Below are 23,031 nucleotides of genomic sequence, written 5' to 3'. Positions count from 1 at the left end.
TGGAATAACAGAAGTTTGAGATGGAGTCCTGGAATTTGAAAATGGACGAACCAGGGATTCCTGAACCTGTCCAGCGGCCGCACGACTTGCCTAGGGTCGTCACCTACTAAGTCATTGATGTTGTATGATACAGTTGGGTACCTGTAAACCTTACATTCTGGTCTCGATTTGTGGCAATGCAATCGCAGTGATCTATTGTTTATGTTCTATAACATGAGATGTTATGTGATTGATTTGTTTATAACATGGGATGTTATGTGTTGATATTGTTGTATACTCACGTACACTTTACTTACTTTGACCTGACCCATACGATCATCATTTAGAAGATGCCTCCAAGACGGGATGTACGCATACCCACCAACGAGGCGGAACTTCAGGGAATCATTGCTGCAGTCATCGCACAATACGAGGCCCATCACTCCGAGAGCAACGGAGGCACCTCAGGAAATAACCCACCCAACGGTTGCACCTACAAGCAGTTCTTAGGCTGCCAGCCCCTACATTTCGACGGCACTGGGGGTGCCGTAGCCTTCGTACGCTGGATCGAGAAGACGGACATTGTTTTGCGTGCGAGCAAATGCGCCCCAAGAGACCAGGTCACGTACATTTCCGGGCTGTTCCGAGATGAGGCTCTGTCATGGTGGAAACTTCAGGTTCAGACAATGGGCGAGGCTGCTGCGTATGCTCTATCGTCGGACGAGCTGAAAGAGCTAATGCATAAAAAGTACTGTTCGAGAACAGAAAGCCAGAAGGTAGAAACTGAGTTCTGGAACTTGAAGATGGAAGGTCCAAAAATAGCTGAGTATGTGGAGAAGTTCCAAGTTCTATCGCGTATCGTTCCTTACATGGTAGATCCGGAGTTTAAAAGGATTGAGCGTTTCATTTGGGGATTGGCACCCCAAATCATGAGCATGGTAACGGCATCAAAGCCTGCCACAATCTCTGAGGCCATCAATCTAAGTGTAGCCCTGACGGAAGAGGCAATCAGGATGAACAAATTTTCAGCCTCTGAGGAGAAGAAGGAGACTCATGTAGAGTCATCTGGGGACAACAAGAGGAAGTTGGCGAATTTCAAACAGGGTACCCAGTCGGGTAGCGACGACAAGGCCAAAAAGAGAAAAGAGTACACGGGTATCCTACCAAAGTGCGACAACTGTCGACGTCACCATAACGGGCGGTGTAGATATGGAAAATGTGGTAACTGTGGCAAGGTGGGACATGTCAAGGAAACATGTCGGCAAGGTACTGAACATGGAAATAGAGGTCAAGATGGTAACGGAAATCGCGGAGGAAATAACAACGACAACAACTATCAAGGCAGGGATGGTGACTATCAAGGCTGTGGCCAAGCATGTTTTAATTGCGGTGATGTGGGGCATTTCAGGAAGTATTGCCCTAAGAACACTCAGGCACGTGGATGAAAGCTCAACGGCGGGGATAGAATCCAAGCGTGGATATCGGTACGTCTCATAATAGTCAATGTTACGCTCTATTTGACAGTATTGTCAAATTTTAGCTTCAGAAAATATAGTTGTTTTAGTAGTAAGTAACCTAGATACCCAGTTCTCGATAGAACAAGCCTAACGGAAGCTTCGATGTGATAATATGGATGGACTGGTTGTCGAACAACCCAGCGGAGATTGTCGTCCGCACCCCGACGACGAACGGAGAAATGATGGTGATTCATGGAGCAGGATATGCTCCTACGGATCATCAGGCAAAGAAGACACAAAAATTTTCGCACAAAGGATGTGTTGCATTCTTGGCTCATGTCGTGGAAAAAGAAGCCGAAGAACCAAAACCCGAAGACATCCCTGTGATTGGAGAATACCCCGAAGTCTTCCTCGAAGACCTGCCGGAATCGTCTCCTCAACGATTAATTCCAGGCACTGCACCCGTAGTCAATGCATCGTAGCGACTTACATTTTCGGAGATGCAAGGAATGACAGAGAAGTTTTAGCAATGGATAGAGAAGGAAGATAACAGACCAAAATTCCCTTTTGGGGTAACCCCATTACTACTCGTCAAAAAGAAGGATGATGATTTTCAAATAAACATCATCTACCGGGAGCTGAACAAGCTGACGATCAAGAATAGATACCCTCTGCCAAGAATTGATGATCTGTTTGATCAACTGCAAGGTTCAAGCTTTTACTCAAAGATTGATCTTCGATCTGGATACCATCAGTTAAGGATACAAGAGGAGAGTATCCCGAAGACAGCCTTCAGAACTCGATATGGACACTACGAGTTTCTCGTTATGCCGTTTGGTCTGACAAACGCACCTGCAGTGTTCATGGATTGAATGAATCGAGTCTGTAAGCCGTACTTGGATAAGTTCGTGATTGTGTTCATCGATGATATTTTGATTTATTCAAAGACGAAGGCTGAACACGAGCAGGATTTAAGAGCCATTCTGGAGCTGCTAAAGAAGGAACAGTTGTATGCCAAGTTCTCTAAGTGCGAGTTTTGGGCTACGAGAAGTGCAATTCCTTGGGCACGTGGTAAATGGAGATGGAATCCACGTGAATCCAATCAAGATCGAGGCGATCAAGGATTGGGAAACGCCAAAGACGCCAACCGAGATTCGGCAATTCTTGGGTTTGGCTGGCTATTACCGAAGATTCATTGAGAATTTTTCAAAGATCGCTCAACCATTGACGCTCCTCACGCAGAAGGACAAGAAGTTTGATTGGGGAATCAAACAGGAAGAAGCATTTCAGATATTGAAAGATAAGCTTTGCAACGCGCCAATCTTAGCCCTACCAGAGGGTACAGATGATTTTGTGGTATACTGCGACGCATCGCGTCAAGGATTGGGTTGTGTGTTGATGCAATGTCAAAAGGTTATTGCCTACGCGTCACGCCAGCTGAAGGTACATGAAAAGAACTATACCACACATGATTTGGAACTAGGCGCAGTGGTTTTTGCCTTAAAGATCTGGAGGCACTACCTTTATGGTACGAAATGTACGATCTTCACAGATCACAAGAGCCTCCAACACATATTCAACCAGAAGGAGCTGAATATGAGGCAAAGGCGATGGGTTGAGTTGTTGAACGATTATGACTGCGAGATAAAGTATCATCCAGGGAAGGCGAATGTGGTCGCCGATGCCCTAAGTCGGAAAGAGAGGATAAAGCCCATAAGGGTTAGGGCTTTGGAGATGGTTGTTCGAACCGATTTTCCTCTGCGCATTCGTGCGGCGCAGAGAGAAGCTCTCAAGGAAAGAAACCTTGGAGAAGAGTATCTCCGTGGGATGGAGAAGTTATTGGTACCAAACAAGGAAGGAACGTTGTGTTTTGAGAAAAGGATTTGGGTTCCTTTGTTTGGAGGTTTAAGGAAGGTTATTTCCGATGAAGCTCACGAGTCGCGGTACTCTATCCACCCTGGAGCGGATAAGATGTACCAGGATCTTAAAGATTATTATTGGTGGCCTAGGATGAAAGGCAATGTTGCTATTTATGTGAGCAAGTGTTTAACATGCGCCAAGGTTAAGGCGGAATACCAGAAGCCTTCAGGACTTCTGCAACAACCAGAGATTCCCAAGTGGAAGTGGGAACAAATCTCCATGGATTTTGTTACAAAGTTGCCAAGAACGCCAAGAGGCCATGACACTATCTGGGTGATAGTGGATCGATTAACGAAGTCAGCACACTTCTTGCCTATCCGAGAAAAGGATAATACAAGCAAATTGGCTGAAATTTACATGAGAGAGATTGTTACACGCCATAGAGTACCTCTCTCGATTATCTCCGATAGAGACGGAAGGTTCGTATCAAGGATATGGCAATCCTTCCAAAAAGCTTTTGGCTCGAAGTTGAATATGAGCACCGCATTTCACCCGCAGACCGACGGTCAAAGCGAGCGGACGATTCAGACGTTGGAGGACATGCTGAGAGCGTGTGTTATGGATTTAGGCGATAGGTGGGATAAGCATTTGCCTCTGGTTGAGTTTTCATACAACAACAGCTACCATACCAGTATTGGTGCCGCGCCATTCGAAGCTTTATATGGGCGCAAGTGCAGATCACCGCTCTGTTGGTCTGACGCCGGTGATAGACAGTTGGTTGGTCCTGATGTAGTCCAGGAAACCACCGATAAGATTGCACAGATACGAGATCGCATCAGTGCGGCTCGTGACTGGCAGAAAGCCTACGCGGATCGAAGCAGGAAACCTCTAGAGTTCGAGGTTGGTGATATGGTTTTGTTGAAGGTATCACCCTGGAAGGGTATGGCACGCTTTGGGAAGCGTGGAAAGTTGGATCCACGATATATCGGTCCGTTCTGGATTTTGGAAAGAATTGGGACCGTAGCATACAAGCTGAACTTACCTGCTGAACTCCATTTAGTTCACGATACATTTCATGTATCCAATCTGAATAGAAGTCCAACGCAAGATACCGTTGCCATTCCTACCGACGAAATTCATGTTGACGACACGCTCCACTTCGTTGAAGAACCCGTTGAGGTCACGGATTGGAAAGTGAACAAGACCCGCCGGAGCAGTGTCAAGCTCGTCAAGGTTCGTTGGAATGCCCACCATGGTCCTGAATTCACCTGGGAGCGTGAGGACCGAATGAAAGAGAAATACCCCCACTTATTTCCTAAGAACCCTGCTTCTACAAGCAGAACTTAAAATTTCGGGACGAAATTTTTCTAACGGGGGGAGAATGTGACAACCCTCACTAAACCAGGTATCCGTACGACCTAATTAATAATTAATTGCTACTTAATTACTGTGCTTACTTGAAATTACTGATGAACTGCTACTTGATTTCTGATACTTGTATATTCCTGCATCATACTTTACATACCGTCACTACATTATTTACATGTCGAACCTTAGTGACAAACATGATGCACAAAAGCACAGTAGCGTTTGAACGGATAACCTATTGAACATGCTGATAAAGCCAGCATCAGGCAGACACTGCCTCTAAGGCCTGTATGAGCCAGAAATATTTTTACTACACCCATTGTGAGTGTAGGGATACAAGGATTGTAGAACTGCGTCTCTAGGAATAAGATATAATGACTGGATGTGCCTAAAACGTACTCTAAGCACAAAACACAGCACTTTAATTAACATATCAGCTTCTGGCTAACTAATAAAGTGCCAAAACATGAGGAAAATATTCCTGACACTTTGGGGAATAAGTTGTGTCACTAAAAATGGTATTTACGACACTTAAAAGCTTTGTTAAGCACTTTAACGGATTACTATCCAACCGAACAACCGGACTATACCCGGAACATAAAAATATTGACAGTAACATTATTGGTCTTTTTCTGAGCCAGTTAGGGTCCCTGAATACCCTAACACCCGCTATAGAGCACATCACACCACTAACCAAGTTAACCCCTAAAACTAACTTGGTTTAACCTAACTAATACTTAACCTCTAGTTGGAAATGGACTAGTACCCCCCCCCATTGTAATCGGCCCAACTAGGAGGAGACAAGACTTGAATTCTTTTTATTATTTTAATAAATTTGCCTAAAATCTAATAGACACAATACCTCTTGGACAAAGCTCATTTCATTTGTCTATAAGTAGTAGCCATGGCACAAGAGTTCAATCACTACAAATTACACCCACAAAAACTACTCTCTCTCCCCTCTACATACTTCGGCCGAACACCCCTCCCCCTCTCCATCCATTTTCGGCTTCCATCTTGCAAGTTCCAACACCATACAAGTGTTAAGGGTCGCATACGAGGAGTCTTGGAGCTAACGGAAGGCGAAGGACCTCTCTATCTAGCTTTTATCCACCTCTTTTTCGCATAGATTCTTCCCTAGCCTTGAGCTAGAGGTATAATGCTTAAAACACTCTCTTAAACTAATCCAAGGTGGTTAATATGTGTTGTAATGGTTAAAATTCGGAAACTTGCATTTTGAAGCATAAAAGTCTACTAAAACATGAATAATGTTGGTTAAAAGATCATAAGTTGTGTAAATGTTGTAGTATTGATTTTGTGTGATTATCTAGGCCCGATCTATGATGTGGTAGCTCGGATCACCATTTAACCCGGTTGGTTAAAGTCATGGGTCTTGACATAAGCTTGTTTTGAATGGTACAAGGGTTAAAAGGTGAAACTCTACCACACGAGAAACATGAACTTGTGTAAAAGTATTTTTACTTGTAAGATAGTGTTTAAAACTAGCGGATCTACGTATCTGCAAGTGGTATTTTCAAAGGACCAAGTGTCGAGAAAATCATGTTTTCTAAAAGTCGGATAGCACACTAACAAGTATGATTTTTACAAACCACAAGTGTATAAACACTTGTGAAATGAAAAGTTTCGACAAAATAACAATCTTTGTGAAAGATGACGGGAAGTTGTAAAGATGGATTTATTCTAAAAACGAGGTTTTTACGAGATTAAGCTACTTTATATAAAGATCCACAAAATATAATGGGATTACACTATAATTTCGGAAAAACTACAAGTTCATGTGATTATGCAATTTACATACTTGTCGACTAGTTTGATGTGTCGGAAATTGTTGATTGAATAAAGAAGTTGTCGAAATGATTTTGTAAAAGAAAATGATACGCTTGAAAGCGTGGCCACCTCCAGTTACAGGGGAAACTCTGGTGAAATTTTTCTAAAACCTAACACTTAGAATTATGTACAAGTGTTAGAATTATTTTTGACATGTTTTCAAAATATATTTCACCACGACCTTATTTACAAATATTCGGAGGTGGGATTTTCACAAAACTAAACGCGATAAATATATATTTGGTAAATATATTTTCACAACACTGTTTATGATTATTTTGTGAAAAATACACAAATATTATTTTTAGAGTAAAAATAATATTTACAAACGTTGACGAATCCAAAATAATACGAACGCTTCCACGATAAACATATAAGTTACAACGGTAATTATTATTACCACTCGAACGATAAAAACGTAACTTACGCATTATGCGGAAATAATTACGAACACGTATTCTATCAACGTATTATTTTTGGGAGTGTTATGTGAAGTGAAAATATAATATTTTTGAGAAAAATACCTATATTTTGGAATTGGAAATAAATATATTAAGTGAGACTTAATGGTGTAATTCGAACGCACATGTATTAAATCCCCCATCCTTGGGAAGGAGATTAACTACCAAGTATATACGAGAAGTAAACACGAAATGGTTGTCTAACTATTTCCCAAAAACTTAAACTATAAAGCTAAGGCACGGTCGTCCGTCTAATAGAATTAGCACATGTAGGTCGTTGCACAGCTGCCCGATTTGGAGTACTTGGTAGAGACGCACCGACTGTGAGTTCATGTCCCCCTTTTCTCTTAACTGTTTTCAGTTTTCTAAACCGCGGGGGTGAAATACATGTTACTATGATTACGAATATTTCTTACATGGTATGGTCAGCTACGGAAGGAACTGTTAGGTTATGTGATTGGGTAGGCGAAATCTTAAGAACATTAGTCCTCGTAGTACGATCGAGGGATAGAAGTGATAGGCCTATTTGAGCATAACAAACCCCACCCATGCGCCCTGAGGTTGGACCATGTGGTGACTTTGTCGTAACACCACCCATGCGCCCGCAGGTTGGACCATGTGGTGACCTTGTCGTAACACCACCCATGCGCCCGCAGGTTTGACCATGTGGTGACCTTGTCGTAACACCACCCATGCGCCCGCAGGTTGGACCATGTGGTGACCTTGTCCTATCCCCCCCATGCGCCCGCAGGTTGGACCATGTGGTTACACATTAACTGATATGTTCCCTTATTTGCTTTCATACCAGAGTTTACAAAATATTCACACTTACAATGGTTATAACGGTTTATTCGCGCGCGCATACTAAACACATGAACTCGCTCAACATTATTGTTGATTTTTCAACTTACATGTATTTCAGGGAATTAAAGGATCTGGCACGATATGGCACGTTTTCCCGCTGCACTAGTTTCCGAGGTCATCCGGGGTTTAGGGAATGTGACTCTTTCCTGGACAAGTCACAGTCCTTAAACTGTGTTTATGTTTTGTTTGTTTGTTGAACAAGATTATGGTTGTTAGGGTGTATTCCCGTTAAAACAATGGTATTGTATTTGGTTTTCAAACTTAATGGATGATCTTGCATGTTTTTAATTCATATAGCTTTGTTATGACTAAGCTATGGTATTAAGAAGTCACACCAAAATTAACCACGCTTCCGCAAAGATCTTGCATAGATCTGAACATATTTATGGTGGAAAGGATTGAAAGATGGTTTTCGAACTTTCTTTCAACTCTTTTACACTCAATGCACTCAAAACCGATAGAATCGGAGCTTGTTCTGATCTTCTACTCTTTCTTAGTGTTGTGTTGGCTCAAGATCAGATTTCTATCAGAGAGACACCCGATTTCGAGTTAAACATGAACCACCGTCTCGGACAGTTAACTGGTCGGACTAGGGTGATTCCTGTCCGGTCGGATTACTTAGATCTTGATGAGGTTTCTGTTGTTTAGCACGTATCGTATCATATCATCTCGAATCAAACTACAAACTACCGAAACGACCAAGTGACAAGACGATCAGGTTGTGGACGGATCGCCGTCCGATCAGATTGCCACCCGATCGGATTGCCACCTGATCGAACAGCCATCCGATCGGCTTGCACCTTGGTCCACACTTAAACTATTAACTCACCTTTTCTAAGTTTGGAACGTCGAACGGATTGCCGTCCGATCGGATTGCCACCCGATCGAACGACCATCCGACCATGTGATGTTTTGAACTTCAACACTTAAGCAATTTTCAACATGTTCAATCTACTAGCAGTTCTAAACGGATTGCCACCCGATCGGTAGACCATCCGATCGTGTGAGAACACTGCTGTGAACTTGTTCTCTGAGAAGTGTCTCACCGAACGGATCGCCGTCCGATAGAGCCGACGTTCGATCGACCGACCTGAAGGGTTGAGATACTTCTCTGTTTTCAAAATGCTACAACGAAAACTTCAAAGCACAAACCATCATACACAAACACATCTTCACCAAACAAGATGACAATCCAATCGAATGGCCATCCGATCGGATGACCATCCGAATGGATAGTCATCCGATCGACTGGCCATCCGATCGTATTACCATCCGACACTTCCCACTTTGCACTATTTTACGCGCCGCTTATCGTTATTGGTATTGTTAACTGTTCAGGCTAATCTCTCTCAGCGTTCCCTTCAATCTAAGAGCGTGTTTACTTGTTAAACACAATCTGTGAGTATACTCGATCCCTTTTTGCTTTATGCACTTTTGGGTGTTATATACTTTATCTTTTCAAATCACAATCGACACACAACGCAAACACTATTTATACGCTAACCGTTATTGCATGCTACGTGTTATTCGATGAATGCTTGTATGTTATGTTAACACAGTGATTGTTGCCTGATACCTTAGCAACGATAGTACTATAGTTTGGACTCAGCACCTGTCATGGATAGGGGCTGTTAAGGGCTTTACTTCACGTATCCCAGTGGGGATATGTGTTGCGCATTCTACAACTCGCAGTCACGTCTGTGCATATTTCTCTGTCGATAACCTACTAGCTTCACTTTTTACATGTTACATGCTGGTTATGCGTAAACGATTACGAACTCTATTATGCTATTATCAAACTTGTATGCTCACCTTTACACTACGTGTATTGACCTCTACTTTAACGTATGTGACAGGTGTTTAGGATGCTATTTGCTAGGATGCTTGCTATGTGGAACCGAGTTAGGAAGGGTCTAGAAACAAACAAACAATTTATTTTATTTGAAATCTGAGTTGTCGGAACATGTTATTGTTTTTGAGATATCACTGTCTGTAATAACTTAATTTGCTTGATGGGTTATGGTATGGGACATAATATTTAAACTATCTGGTAATGTAGTTGTTATGGAATTTCTCTTGAACAATCTGTTTCGCTCAGTGTCGCGCCCTGATGATTCCGCCATCGGGGTTGGGGTGTGACAGATTGGTATCAGAGCCATAACTATGGGGAATTAGGCAAGACTCGACCTAGTCCGGGTCGATGTCTTAGAAACGACCTAGTCTATAATCTAAGTACCAACAGACCGATAGTATGGATAAGAAATCACCGGTTCGGGTGATAAGGAAAGTTGCCTCGTTCTAATAGATTAAAAGAAGGTTCGTTCTAATAGATTAAAAGAAGGGGTTTACGGTGTTTTGGTAGGTTGAAAGAGGTGAATGGTCTTGAAAGAATTGTTGAAATCGAAGAAAAGAGTACCTAGCAGAAGACGTGTCGGGTTCTTCTGCTAGTTATTCGGAATGTTTCGAATCATCACAGAAGACGTGTCGGGTTTGTATTTCCCGTAGCCACTGTTTCCGTATACAAAATGGACGCGGTTTGCATATTCAATCTTCATTGCTTCATTAAAGTTACAAAACACGATAAAATGCTTGGAAAATTGCATCAACTCTCCTATATCAACATAATCTTCTCCAGACGCTTAGTTGTTATGAATGACAACTTGAGAGGTCTAGTTAACTTTCAGATTCAGATTCAGATTCAGGAAGCAAATGATTTGTCAAAAAAAACATGGTCAACGTAGTAAAATGTGAGCTTTTACACCAACCATATCGAGATACTTTGTGTTAATTTGATTTGAATTTTGAAAGTTTCAGTTATTTCTGTTGATTCAGTACTCCAACGCATGAACCAACCGAAATCCACAAATTCCAACAAATTGTGTACGTTAAATACCGTTCACCGCTTTTTTAGTTGCTTCTCTTGTTAAGTTTCTAAACCAACCGAAATCCACAAATTCCAACAGTTTCTTCGTAGATTCCGTCCGGTTTCAAAGTCGGTTAAGGATTACGAGTGTTCTAGACTCGTTCAAAGCCGGTTGATGAAACCGAAGCTGTTATTTCTGTTGTTCAGTACTTCCGAGACGATTCAAGTGAGTCCTATGAAGCAAGTGTCTATCTATTCAATTGAGGGGAATAATTGCATTGTTTAAATCAGAATCAGGGTTCTCAAAACAAGGATCGTTCTAATAGATTAAAGAGAATAAACCATTTTTTACCAAATTTTACCCATAGTATACGGGTCGTATAATATTATACGGCCCGCATACAATCATCGTATACATTGTATACGATCGTGTAAATTTTTTTCACATGCTGTATACGGCCGTATAATAGTATATGGCCCATATTAACATGGTAAAAAATGATCTGGTAATTTTTTTTTCACATGGTGTATACGGGCCGTATAATAGTATACGGCCCGTATTCTTATTGTAAAAAATGGTTTATTCTCTTTAATCTATTAGAACGATCCAAAAAACAAAGAACAAAGTCAAATGTGATCAAACTTGGACATCAGACGTAAATCTTAAAGCAAATATGTGGTTCCCAATTGGTTACAGAAACCACTAACAGACATGTAGTGCATTGTTTAAATCAGAATCAGGTTCTCAAAACAAGGATCGCTCTAATAGATTAAAGAGAATAAACCCTCGTTTCTTCATCTTCATCTTCAAGAACAATGATGAACAGATGATGTATTTTTTCACAGAACCGTTGGTATACGTCGACCACAACGAGAACAGTGCAGCGACAGTTGAGTCTCCTCCTTCGTTCCCGATGCAACAACAAGAATAACTCCTGATTCAGATCTCTATTCGGTCATCTTTCGAAACTACAACACACGATAAGTTTACACTTTATAGTGTGTGATTTGACCGGTTGTATTCAGTTATTTATGTTGATCCACAAATTTCAACAAATCTTTGTGAAGTTATTCGGAATGTGTATGTGCTTGTGCTGTAAGTAAACAGACTCTTTAACTCAAAGTTAATATTCACTGTGGTGGATGCAAGCATAAAGTTAGAAAAATACTCAAGAAGATTGAAGGGTACCAGTACCTAGAGAGAGAGAAAGAGAGAGAAAGTGAATTTGCAGACAATATGTATCAGGAAGCTCAACTTGAACGGACGATATGTATTCTCTTTAATCTATTAGAACGATCCAAAAACGAAAGGGATTTCGAGCAGTTGGTATTAAACCAATCATTTGTTGATGTATATAACAGAGTAACCCTCACTCTCGGTCATTTCTATAGAGAGAGTTGGGTTTTCAACAAATCTTTATGAAGTTATTCGGAATGTGTATTTGCTTACTCTGGAATTGGAGAACCATTGTTTATCTTAATCAGGTTCTCAAACAAACACTACTAGAGACGATCTGGAATTGGACAACTGCAACCGTTTTAGTGCTTCTCAATCAGATATTATTTTTTGAATTATAACTGAAACAGTTGGAAAATAACTAATTGTAGTTATAGAACCCGACAAACCAACAAAATACTCAAGAAGATTGAAGGGTACCAGTACCTAGAGAGAGAGAAAGAGAGAGAAAGTGAATTTGCGGACGATATGTATCAGGAAGCTCAACTTGAACGGACGATATGTATTCTCTTTAATCTATTAGAACGATCCAAAAAACGAAAGGGATTTCGAGCAGTTGGTATTAAACCAATCATTTGTTGATCCACAAATTCCAACAATTGTTGATCTCAAACAAACACTACTAAAGAAGAGTTGGTATTGAACCAAGAATACTTCAAACATTCTAAACCCTACCTGGAAACAAACCAACAAAATCCTGATAGTGAAAAACATCAGTGTAACACCCCGTGTTTTCGAAAAGTCAAAGTCAAAGTCAAGATTGAAGTCAAGGGAAGCAAAGATCGCTAATTGTGATTTGTCACTCCTTGCTCAATCCCTGGTCGACTTCTTTGACTGTAATTAGTCTATTTTATGTTTTTACGTTAGTTGTATTATGTGGAGTTATTAATTCCAATCGAAGTAATCGAAGTATAAATCTCGATGCGAACCGCTTTACGACTGTGAATAATAGGAAGTAACAATGCGATAAAGTCAATTAAACGCTAATCGAACTAATCTAATCATCATCGAACTCGAAACTCGAATTACGCGATTTTGGTTGTTATTATACGTGTGTGTGTGCCTTATGTGTTACTTGTGCATGCTTGCTTTATGTTATGTGTGGTAATCAATCGAATCGCAATCGAAACTCAATCGAAATCGAATTATGATAATTGGTGATGAGGAGACAGCGCGAAATATAGATGCTTGTATGTTGATATAGTAGTTGGGATTAAAAGTAATTTGAATAGGAAACTCTATCATATTCTCATCAATCGCAATCGAGATCGAAATATCAAAAAAATCATTGCTCCGAACACTCAAATCAGGCAGCTGAACGATTAGGCTACCAGCCGATCGGACTGTTGTCCGATCGGACAGGCTGTCGATCGAGCTACTTGGCCGATCGGCCAGCCTTTACCTCTTTTGGCATCCTATAAATACCCCTGTCATTGTCAAACTTTCTAATTTTGGAAACCTCTGTCCGACCAGCACGCCCAGCTCACTTTTTCTCATATTTCTCTCGATTCCGGTAAGATTTCGTCCTAAATCTTTTACTTTCTTGATCTACACGCACTCCTACACCTTTCTATCTTTCAAATCTTAACTTTTAACCGTGAAATCATCAAGATTCAAGTGTTCTAGGATGATGTCATCATGGGTTCTTGAAGAACTTCATGTTTTAGCCTTAACCACCAAGAATAACTTGGATCTAGCCGATTTCCACACAAACAAACGAAGATCTTTCATAGATCTAAATATATACGCGGTGAAAAGGATTGAAAGATGGTTTTTCCAACTTTCTTTCAACTCTTTTAAACTCAATGCCTTCAAACCGATAGAGAGGAGCTTGTGCCGACTTACTAATCATCCTAGTAGTTGTGCGGTTTAAGAACCGGATTCTATCCATGAGGTTCACCAATTTCGGGTTAAAACTTAAACGTTAAGCGACCGTCCCGAACAGTTCACTGACCAGTTTGGGTGATTCCTGTCCGATCAGGAGAACCAAGTAAAGACGAGTTTTCTGTTGTTTGACTCGTTCTCAAAATACCTCGATAAAACAACAAACAATCAGAACAACCAAGTGTTAGACGAATAGGCTGATCAGGTCAGGGTACTGATCGATCGGACTGTTGTTCGAACGGACAGCCAGCCGAACGGACAGTCAGCCGATCGACTGGCCAGCCGATCGGCTAGCACATGGTCCCACACTTAATCAATTTATTCTTTTGAAGTTGAGTATTGAACGAACTGCTGTTTGATCGGACTACCGTCCGATTGGATTACTCTTCGGATCATGAGATACTATGCTTCAACACTTAATCGATTTTTTAACATGTTCGACGCACTAGGAGTGCCACCCGATCGAACAGTCGTCCGATCCGGTGACACCCTGCTGAGAACTTGTTTTGCACCTAGCCGATCGGGTTGTCAGCCGATTGAACGACCGTTCGATCGACTGACCTGAAAGGTAAAGATACTTCAAGGTTTTCAAATGCTACAACGAAAGCTTCAAAAGTCAAACCATCATGCATAAACACATCTTACTCTAAGGAAGAAACAATCCACTCGAACAGCCATCCGATCGGCCTACCGACCGACCGGATAGGTGTCCGAACGGACTGTCAACCGAACGGTCAGCCGTCCGATCGACCAGCTGTCCGACCCTCCAACACTTGTTTTCCGTTTTACGCGTTGCTTATCGTTATGCTATCGAACTATTCAGGCTAACCCTACTCTCAAGCGCTCCCTTCAATCCATCAACCACTGTGAGTATACTCGATCCCTTTTTGCTTTTAGCACTTTTGGGTGTTACATACGTTACGTATTCTAAAACACAATCGAACACACGACGCAATTACTTTAAACGCAAACCGTTACCGCATGTATTACGTGACTAAATGAATGCTTGTTGTTATGTTTACACGTGGAATGTTATCTACCTGCCTTAACGATGATAGTACTATAGTTTGGACTCAGCACCCGTTCACACGGGGGTTGTTAAGGACAATTACTTGCATGGATTGCGGTGGTAATCATGTATTGCGAACTGCCTCGGGAAGTCAACCCGCAGTCATTGGTATCGATAGATCCATGTCGATAATTAACATGCTTCGTTTTCCTCTGTGTACGTGCTGGTTATGCGTAAACTATTTCGAACTCTATTATGCTATTATCAAACTTGTATGCTTACCTTTACATTTTATGTATTGACATTATTTTAACGTATGTGACAGGTGCTTAAGATGCTTATCTGCTAGGAAAGCGAGGCTAGAATAAAGCTCTAGAGCCCAACAAATAGTTGTCTGTAGTAGTCAAATTAAGGGTCAAATTAAGGGTCTCTAGAAGCAGATAAACAATTGTTGTTTATTTAAATCTAAGTTGTCGGAACAGAATATTTGCCTGGATTATGTCTGTAATAATAATTTATTTACTGTTTGAGATATGGTATGGGACGTATTATTTAAATTGAATAGTAATGATAATTGTTATGGAAACTTCTGGACAATCTGTTTCGCTCAATGCCGCGCCTCGATGATTCCGCCATCGGTTGGGGTGTGACAATCAGCAACCATTTTTTCTTTTCCTTCAATTTCGAGAACATTCTCCCTGTGTATGTGCTTGTTTTGTAGAAACTGTTGATGAATTTGTGTACACAACTGAACGTTCATTACTGATCTAGAATTGGAGAACCGTTGTGTATTTGCTTACTCTGGAATTGGAGAACCGTTGTTTATCTGAATCGGGTTCTCAAACAAACACTACTAAAGATGATGAGTTGGTATTGAACCAACATTTCCTTCAAACATTCTAAACCCTACTTGGAAACCGGTGTAGGTGCTTGTGATGTAGAAACCGGTGGTGAATTTGCGTACACAACTGAAGGTTCAGTGCACGAAAAGTTTCTTACGAAATGTACGTGACAAAACAAGGATGTTGGGAATTAAACGCATGTACGTGACAAAACAAGGATCGTTCTAATAGATTAAAGAGAATAAACCAAGTACAAAATCATCTGTTTTCTGAATCTGAATCTGAATGTTAACTTTGACTCATAAACCCTTGAATCCCAACGCTTCTCTAAAAAAATTTGTTTCTTTCCTTTTCATGAGGTAAAACCGGTTTCAACATCAATGGTTGTTTTTCACCATGTGTGAGTATTGGAAGCCCCACAAACAGTCTTGCAATTACGTCTTTTCAATCAAGACCGCATTGTTAATTTTAATGATGATTCGAAACATTCCGAATAACTAGCAAAAGAACCTGACACGTCTTCTATGATGATTCAAAACATTCACGAACCACAATGGACTCAGACTCATACTACTCACCCTCCCCTGAGGAAAAGTTTTCCCGACAACTCAAGACAAAGCAGTTGGTTTGTGTTCATATCAGCGTTGTTTATCACCCTGTGTGAGCATTGGAAGCCCGGCCACTAGCAGAAGAACCTGACACGTCTTCTATGATGATTCAAAACATTCACGAACAATGGACTCAGACTCATTGTTGCGAATTTGGTTTCCTCGGTACAGGCTGATGAAACCGAAGCTGTTATTTCGGTTGTTCAGTTCTTTCGAGACGATTCAAATGAGTCCTATGAAGCAAGTGTCCTATGAAGCAAGTGATTGTAATGACGGGACCCTTGATTTCAACGCTTCTCCTTACAACTCTCATCAAATGCCTCACCCTTCCTTTTATTCTGTAAATATTAAATAAAGAATAACACCATGCCTGTAATGCCGCATTGATAGTTTCCGTTTTATTACAGTCATACGACACGTTTTTTTGTTTTTCAATCTTTGTTACTTGTTAATGTTTTATTTTTTTCTACTTTTAAAAAGGTTTGAGCACCTGACGACTGTAAAATGTCTCGTGTGATTGACACCTTAAATCCCTTAAATACTTTGAGAAAAATCTAATTTTCGAAGAATACTGGCCGTATAACAGTATACGGCCCCGTATACACGTTCGTATACATTGTATACGACCAGGCAAATTATTTACACATGGTGTATACGGGCCGTATAATAGTATATGACCCGTATACATCATGTGTAAATAAGTTTTTGCCATGTATTAATATTAGCAACCTTATTATTATTAAATAGGACAAAATATGAAAAGTAGTCTACTCGTCTAGTAGATCAAATTACACATACCAATAATAATAAATGCCACTTGCGACTTAAATGTTAGAATAATTACTTGAAAATAATAATACTATAATGGATGAGGACGACTAAGCATATGTTTGGGCTATGTCGACCAGGCAAACAATGAATTGCTTTAAGTCGCATAGCATCGCCATTATGATCTACATCTCTCAATTCTTTCCCAGCATTCAATAAATAATTATCTATCATCTTTTTTATAGTTTTATATTCAATACAACACACAAATATTTTAGAAACAACGAATGCAGTTTGATCAATGTTTTCCCTAGTTCAATATCTTACAACACTATACAACAATGTTGTCAGTTATGTTAAAATACGAATGTCAATATCATTCAAAAAAGGGTAGCGGCGCAGCTTGTTGCCCGCTTACTGGCTATTTTGGTGTAATTGTCCTTAAAGTTTTTATATGAATGAAATAGAAAATTAAAAACCAACATATTTTTTTTATGATTTTTCACGAAAAAAGTCTGACAATGAACATAATTAGAATTTGGAGGTAGAATAGGGGCACTAATTGATTTCCAACTTTAACTTTCTCCTAAAATCAATCGCACTTGTATTTACGTTTCGTTTACCCACAATTTAAGTTTTAGTTTAGTTTGTTATTGTTATAGCTTAGGCTTCTTTTAACATTTATTTAGTTTCATATTGAGAATTTAGGTTTAGATTTCGTCCTTTAAATTTGGGTTCATTTATGATTTGGGGTCTGGGGACGAGGTGGTTGTTTCCTATTCTTTTACAATAACAAATTTTTAATGGATAATTTGTAAGTTGTAACATATAGTTTGGCATAATTCTGCTTTTTTCTAATTTCTTATTTTATCGGTATGAAGACTTAAACCATCTTTATAAATACATATTTCGTAGTCACATTCTTAAAGGCTGTTTTCAATATGCACTCTTTAACGACAAAGTATGAATAGTCTTAGATATGATAGTGAAGCCAATAATTGGCACATACAACTTAAATGCTAGGACAAATTATTTGAAAATGAATTTCAAATAATTTTGTTATTTATTGTAGAAAATAACTTTAAAAATAGACAGGCCGGTGACTAAGCGTATTTGTGGGCTATGTCAAGAAGACAAACATTGATTTGCTTTGGGTCACATAACATCGCCATGTGATCAACATCTTTCAATTCTTTCACACTATCCACTGGGTTATTGTCGATCATCCATTGTTGAAATCCCTTTTTAATGGCTTTATCTTCATCACAGATGATATATACTCGTCTCACATAACCATACCCGTCTTCGGTTAACTGGTTTGCATTTTGTAGATCTTTCATAAACAGCGAGCTAGGTCTGATTAGCATTTTCCCTAGTTCAAGATCCTACAACAATTTTGTTAAAACATATTGATTAACATCATAAAATGACAATAAAAGTGAAACCACAGGGACCCAATTTAAAAAATTTAAATTTTAGACTAAAATGGTAAAAGTAAACAAATTTCAGGAACCAAAATGGTAGTTTACTCAATAAGATAGATATAATTTGTTATTACGCAAAAAAGTTGTAGGTTACTTCATTAAGTTTTGACTAATTTAATGGGTAACAAGTTATTATTTAAAATATTTTTTTACAATTGCATGTATTCTAGTATTTGGGGACTTTGATATAGCAAAAGTCATGTGTTGATTGAGTTTTGCATCTTTTTTTACAAAGTTAATCACTTGGATACTTCCCAAATTGTATGTTTGGTCCTTAAGTTTGGAAGATTACATAGATGCTCTATACCAATGCGGTGGTGGTCTATTGATAAAGGCAAAGCCTTTAAACACCTTAGGATAGGAGAGAGAGGTCTTGGGTAGTTTCACAGACGACAGGAATAAAAGAAATTTGCCGTTAAAATGCGGTATCCATTTTGTATCATTGGTGGTCTCCGACTTGGATGAACGTTTAATTTTTCTGGTTAAGTGCATGTAAAATGACCATTTTACCCTTATTGTTTAGAGACTCTACCAAAGGGACCATCCCAGTAATTAACTTTTTTTACATGTTTACGGACTTTATTGTGCAACATAAGAAAATATATTTGTTTGTATCATATAACCTGCTCGGAGCAAAGTTGATAGAGGCTGGATGACATAAATTTTGGGCCAAATAACATTGACATTTCTGAGTCAATTTCAGCATTGTAAGGCACGAATTGTGTGTCCATCCAGTCTTCTGCCGATGATTTTTCATTATACTTCAAAACCAATAGTTAAATAGAATAAGCTTATATGATAAATAGTTAACTATTAAAATTAAAAAGATAATCAATTAACACTTATAACCTGGTCTAACACATAAGAAAGCTTATGTACATAGTCCGGCATGAAGGCAGCGAGAAACACCGCGACCGACACTTTTTCGGGGAACTTTTCCATGGCGAGAGCGATGTTCATGCCGCCTAAACTATGGCCCACCAACACCACCTTCTCCTCTGGCGGAACCGCGGCCATGAATTCGAGCAATGGCTTAGTGTAGTCAGAAAGTGTGGTTACGTGTTGTATTACCTCGGTATTCGTGCCAGAGGCGGAGAGATCAAAGGCGGAGACGCGATGGCCCGCGGCCTCCAGAAGGGGTTTGAGCTTGAACCAGCACCAGGCTCCATGGCATGCACCATGGACCAAAACAAAGTGCTTTTGCTCATTATCTATGAGTCCCATGTTACTTTTGTTTTAGTGTTTGTATGTTGTTATTGGCTTTCATTTTTCCTTGGGATATTTATAAGGAAATTTGACCAATGGATAAGATTTGCAATGACATATTGAATTATGTCATTTCTATATAAAATATGATGTCATTTTAATTTAGCAAAGAGTTTGTAAGTAGGTGCATGTATAAAAATATGTTTCTCCTATTAAGGAACTCAAGATGATCAAAGAGAAAATCAAGTCCATCACATTAATTAGTCAAAATCGTTTGAGTGATTATCTCCCGCATTATAGCCTGGCATATATTTGTAATTAAATGTATTCCTTAGAATTAGCTTTCTCTCCTTGTATTTATATGTCTTATTGTAATAGACAAAGTATGGTTGATCAATTTCTTATATGGTATCAGAGCACTTATTTCCTCCGAGAAGCTCTTGATCCTACAACCATCATTTCTTTAGCAAACACTCCTAAACAAGTCTACCATTAGCAATGACTTCTCCTCCATTCCCACTTCAACATCCCGACCCTTCTCTTCTTCCGTAGATTTCAAAATCTCCTTTCTTCTTTCTATATTCAAGTAATATCTCTTACAATCATAATATTACTCCTCTCCACCACACACGACCATAACCATCAGAATAGAATACCTAACGCTACCTTCACTCTCGTTGTCGCCATAACTGTCTGTTCTCCTCAAACTCCACCACCCTCTGTCACCTACAATCCATTTTCCATCCATATGTTTCTCCAAAAAAAAAAACAAAACAAAAAAAGGTTATAAAAAAGACCAACGACCTACATCACCATTACACATGGTTACATCTTCAAACACAACTTCTACGTCAATATCAGTTAGGTTTTGTAAAACCTATAATCCTATCACTGCCGCAACCATCATTCTATCTTCTATCTTTTATTGCATTCATCCTATAAAAAACCACAAAATATATCTTCTTTTGCTTCATCTACTTCATCTCCGTTTACATCTTCAACTTCATCAACTTCTTCTCTTTCTTAAATACCACACTCATCCACTGTTAACCAAGATTGGACTTATCCTACGGTCGTCCATCTTGTGGGAGCATATTAAGGAAAATGACTAACTCAAGATGATCAAAGAGAAAATCAAGTCCATCACATTAATCAGTCAAAATCGTTTGAGTGATTGTCTCCCACATTATAGCCTTGCATATATTTTGTAATTAAATGTATTCCTTAGAATTAGCTTTCTCTCCTTGTATTTATATGTCTTATTGTAATAGACAAAGTATGGTTGATCAATTTCTTATATCTCCTAAGTATTTAAATCTAATTGAGAACAAATAGTGTAGATTTACAACTAGCATTAGAAGATGTGTGAGTAAGACGTTAAAGAATGTCATTTTTTTTAGCAACAAACTCATATTTAAACAGACCCGATTAGAAAGGAGTATAGCCGATGGTGATGTCACCTATCAAGGTAGGTATTGAGGGTTCAAATCCTTTTGTGAGCAAATGATATGATGTATATAGAAATAGTAGTTTGACGTTAAGAAATGAGAGTGTGAGACTCGATCATCAAACCTTACACGAGCGCTTGTCCTTATCACGAAGCATTACCATTCGTGTTAGTAATATATTGTAATCTTCGATTGATACGACATTATCATATTTAGTTATTCAACATGCTTTTTTGTTGAATTTGAATACAATCATAATCAAATTGTAGGTACTTTAAGGACATAAGAGATGGTATACGTATTTAGATAATCATTATAAAACTGTATAAATATTTAAGTAAATAACTTATACATATAATTTCTACTAATAGAGAAACAAAATTAATTTAGTAAAACAAAACACAGTTAGTTTACTGAAAACAAAACAATTTAATTTGTAAACTTAGTATATTATATCAAAACATTATTTGAAACATAGCGACTAAAATGGTAATGAGCGTCTAAGAAACAATAAAAGTCATTTACAAAATATCTTGGAGGGTTTTAAAATATCTCACAAGTCCTCCGCTTTTGAAAATATGATACAATTGAGAATATAAACTAGTGGCACCAAAATCGGCGCGTTGCGCCTGGAGATTCTTCAGAGTATACAGTAAAAGTTTAAATGGTATCAATTTGTTTTGTTTCTATATCAACACGTAATTTAGATTGATCGAAAACAATTTTTCAGTATGAGTCGCTTTGGTTGGTTAGGGTATACTGCCACAATACCAACCCCCATGTACTTTATTTATAAAACAAAATAAATTAAAGTTTCATCTTTAATTTTCATATACGATTCTTGTTCTTAGCGTTTTTCATTCATGCTTGACGTTATCCTAAGTTGTATTTAACTTTAGCCATAATGATGTTTTAATAAGGCAACGAAGAACGTAGTCTGATTTTATTTTTACTCATAGTTAGCTTACTTTCAAACACATAAATACATTTAGTAATACGGATAATATTATTTAGCTCACTTTGGCCACCACATTCAGATTTCAAATCTACTTTCAATTTGGATGAGCCATGGACTTCTAAATTTTATTTTTTGTTCCTTGAGTTTTCAAACCTATATCCACACCAAATTTAATTCATTAAACTGGTTTTGACCTTCATCTCACCTGCAACGTTTTTTTTTATCTTTCACGCTTAAGAAAACCGTTCGAGTTGAAGCGATTACCGTTCAGCAATAGCAGCAACGTCGCAAAATCTCCACTTCCGAACCCCATCAACCAACGTACACTGCCTTTCCTTGCCTTCCTCAAAAACCAACCATCGCCGCCCTCCGTGTCTCTGGGATCTATACCAACCTGGCGGGAGTGGCCAGCAACTCCCTTCGTCATCTTTATCTTTATGTTATCAGACCCTTCCTTTTACTCTCTCTATCTACTTAATGTTAAAAAAAATTGAAAGTGAGTTGTTAAAACCTAAAATCACCAAAGAACCAAATATTGAGTGGCAAATCTTAAATGGGACAAAGTTGACTATTGTACCGACATTTAAGAAAATAAGTATAGACAATTATTAAATGGAAAACAACAGACATGGAGCTATATACGATATTCATATAACTAGTTATAAAAACTGTCGGCGAGTTGCAGCGAACCTATTTTGTTATTTAGTATGTGTTTATATGTGTTTGAAATCACTACGAGCGCGTTGCACATGGAACCGCTGACAAGAATAAAAAAAAAATGTAGAAAAAAACACTAATAAATAACCGAAAGAAAATCAACTAAAAAAGTTGTATGGTAATGATGTTGTTCGGTAGAAACCTGTAGTCAGAGATGAGCAAATAGTAAT

At 38.9% G+C, this 23,031-nt stretch overlaps 1 protein-coding gene across 2 annotated transcripts; it reads right to left on the bottom strand.

Moving 5' to 3' along the window:
• Positions 1–17,914: 17,914 nt before the first annotated feature.
• Positions 17,915–19,774, bottom strand: LOC110895589 (salicylic acid-binding protein 2). Of its 2 annotated transcripts, XM_022142910.2 has the most exons (3): positions 19,382–19,774; positions 19,156–19,293; positions 17,941–18,433 (listed from the first exon to the last, which is right to left on the bottom strand). In XM_022142910.2, exons 1-3 carry the CDS (start codon positions 19,754–19,756, stop codon positions 18,152–18,154), a joined length of 795 nt encoding a protein of 264 aa, XP_021998602.1. In that variant the 5' UTR covers positions 19,757–19,774; the 3' UTR covers positions 17,941–18,151. The 2 variants fall into 2 exon arrangements, with proteins under 2 accessions (XP_035836921.1, XP_021998602.1); XM_035981028.1 differs by lacking the exon at positions 19,156–19,293 and having other exon boundaries at positions 17,915–18,433.
• Between the last annotated feature and the right edge of the window lie 3,257 nt (positions 19,775–23,031).

The sequence above is a fragment of the Helianthus annuus genome, chromosome 12 (assembly GCF_002127325.2).
Source record: "Helianthus annuus cultivar XRQ/B chromosome 12, HanXRQr2.0-SUNRISE, whole genome shotgun sequence".
Lineage (NCBI taxonomy): Eukaryota > Viridiplantae > Streptophyta > Magnoliopsida > Asterales > Asteraceae > Helianthus > Helianthus annuus.
This window is presented reverse-complemented; position numbering and strand designations above follow the sequence as displayed.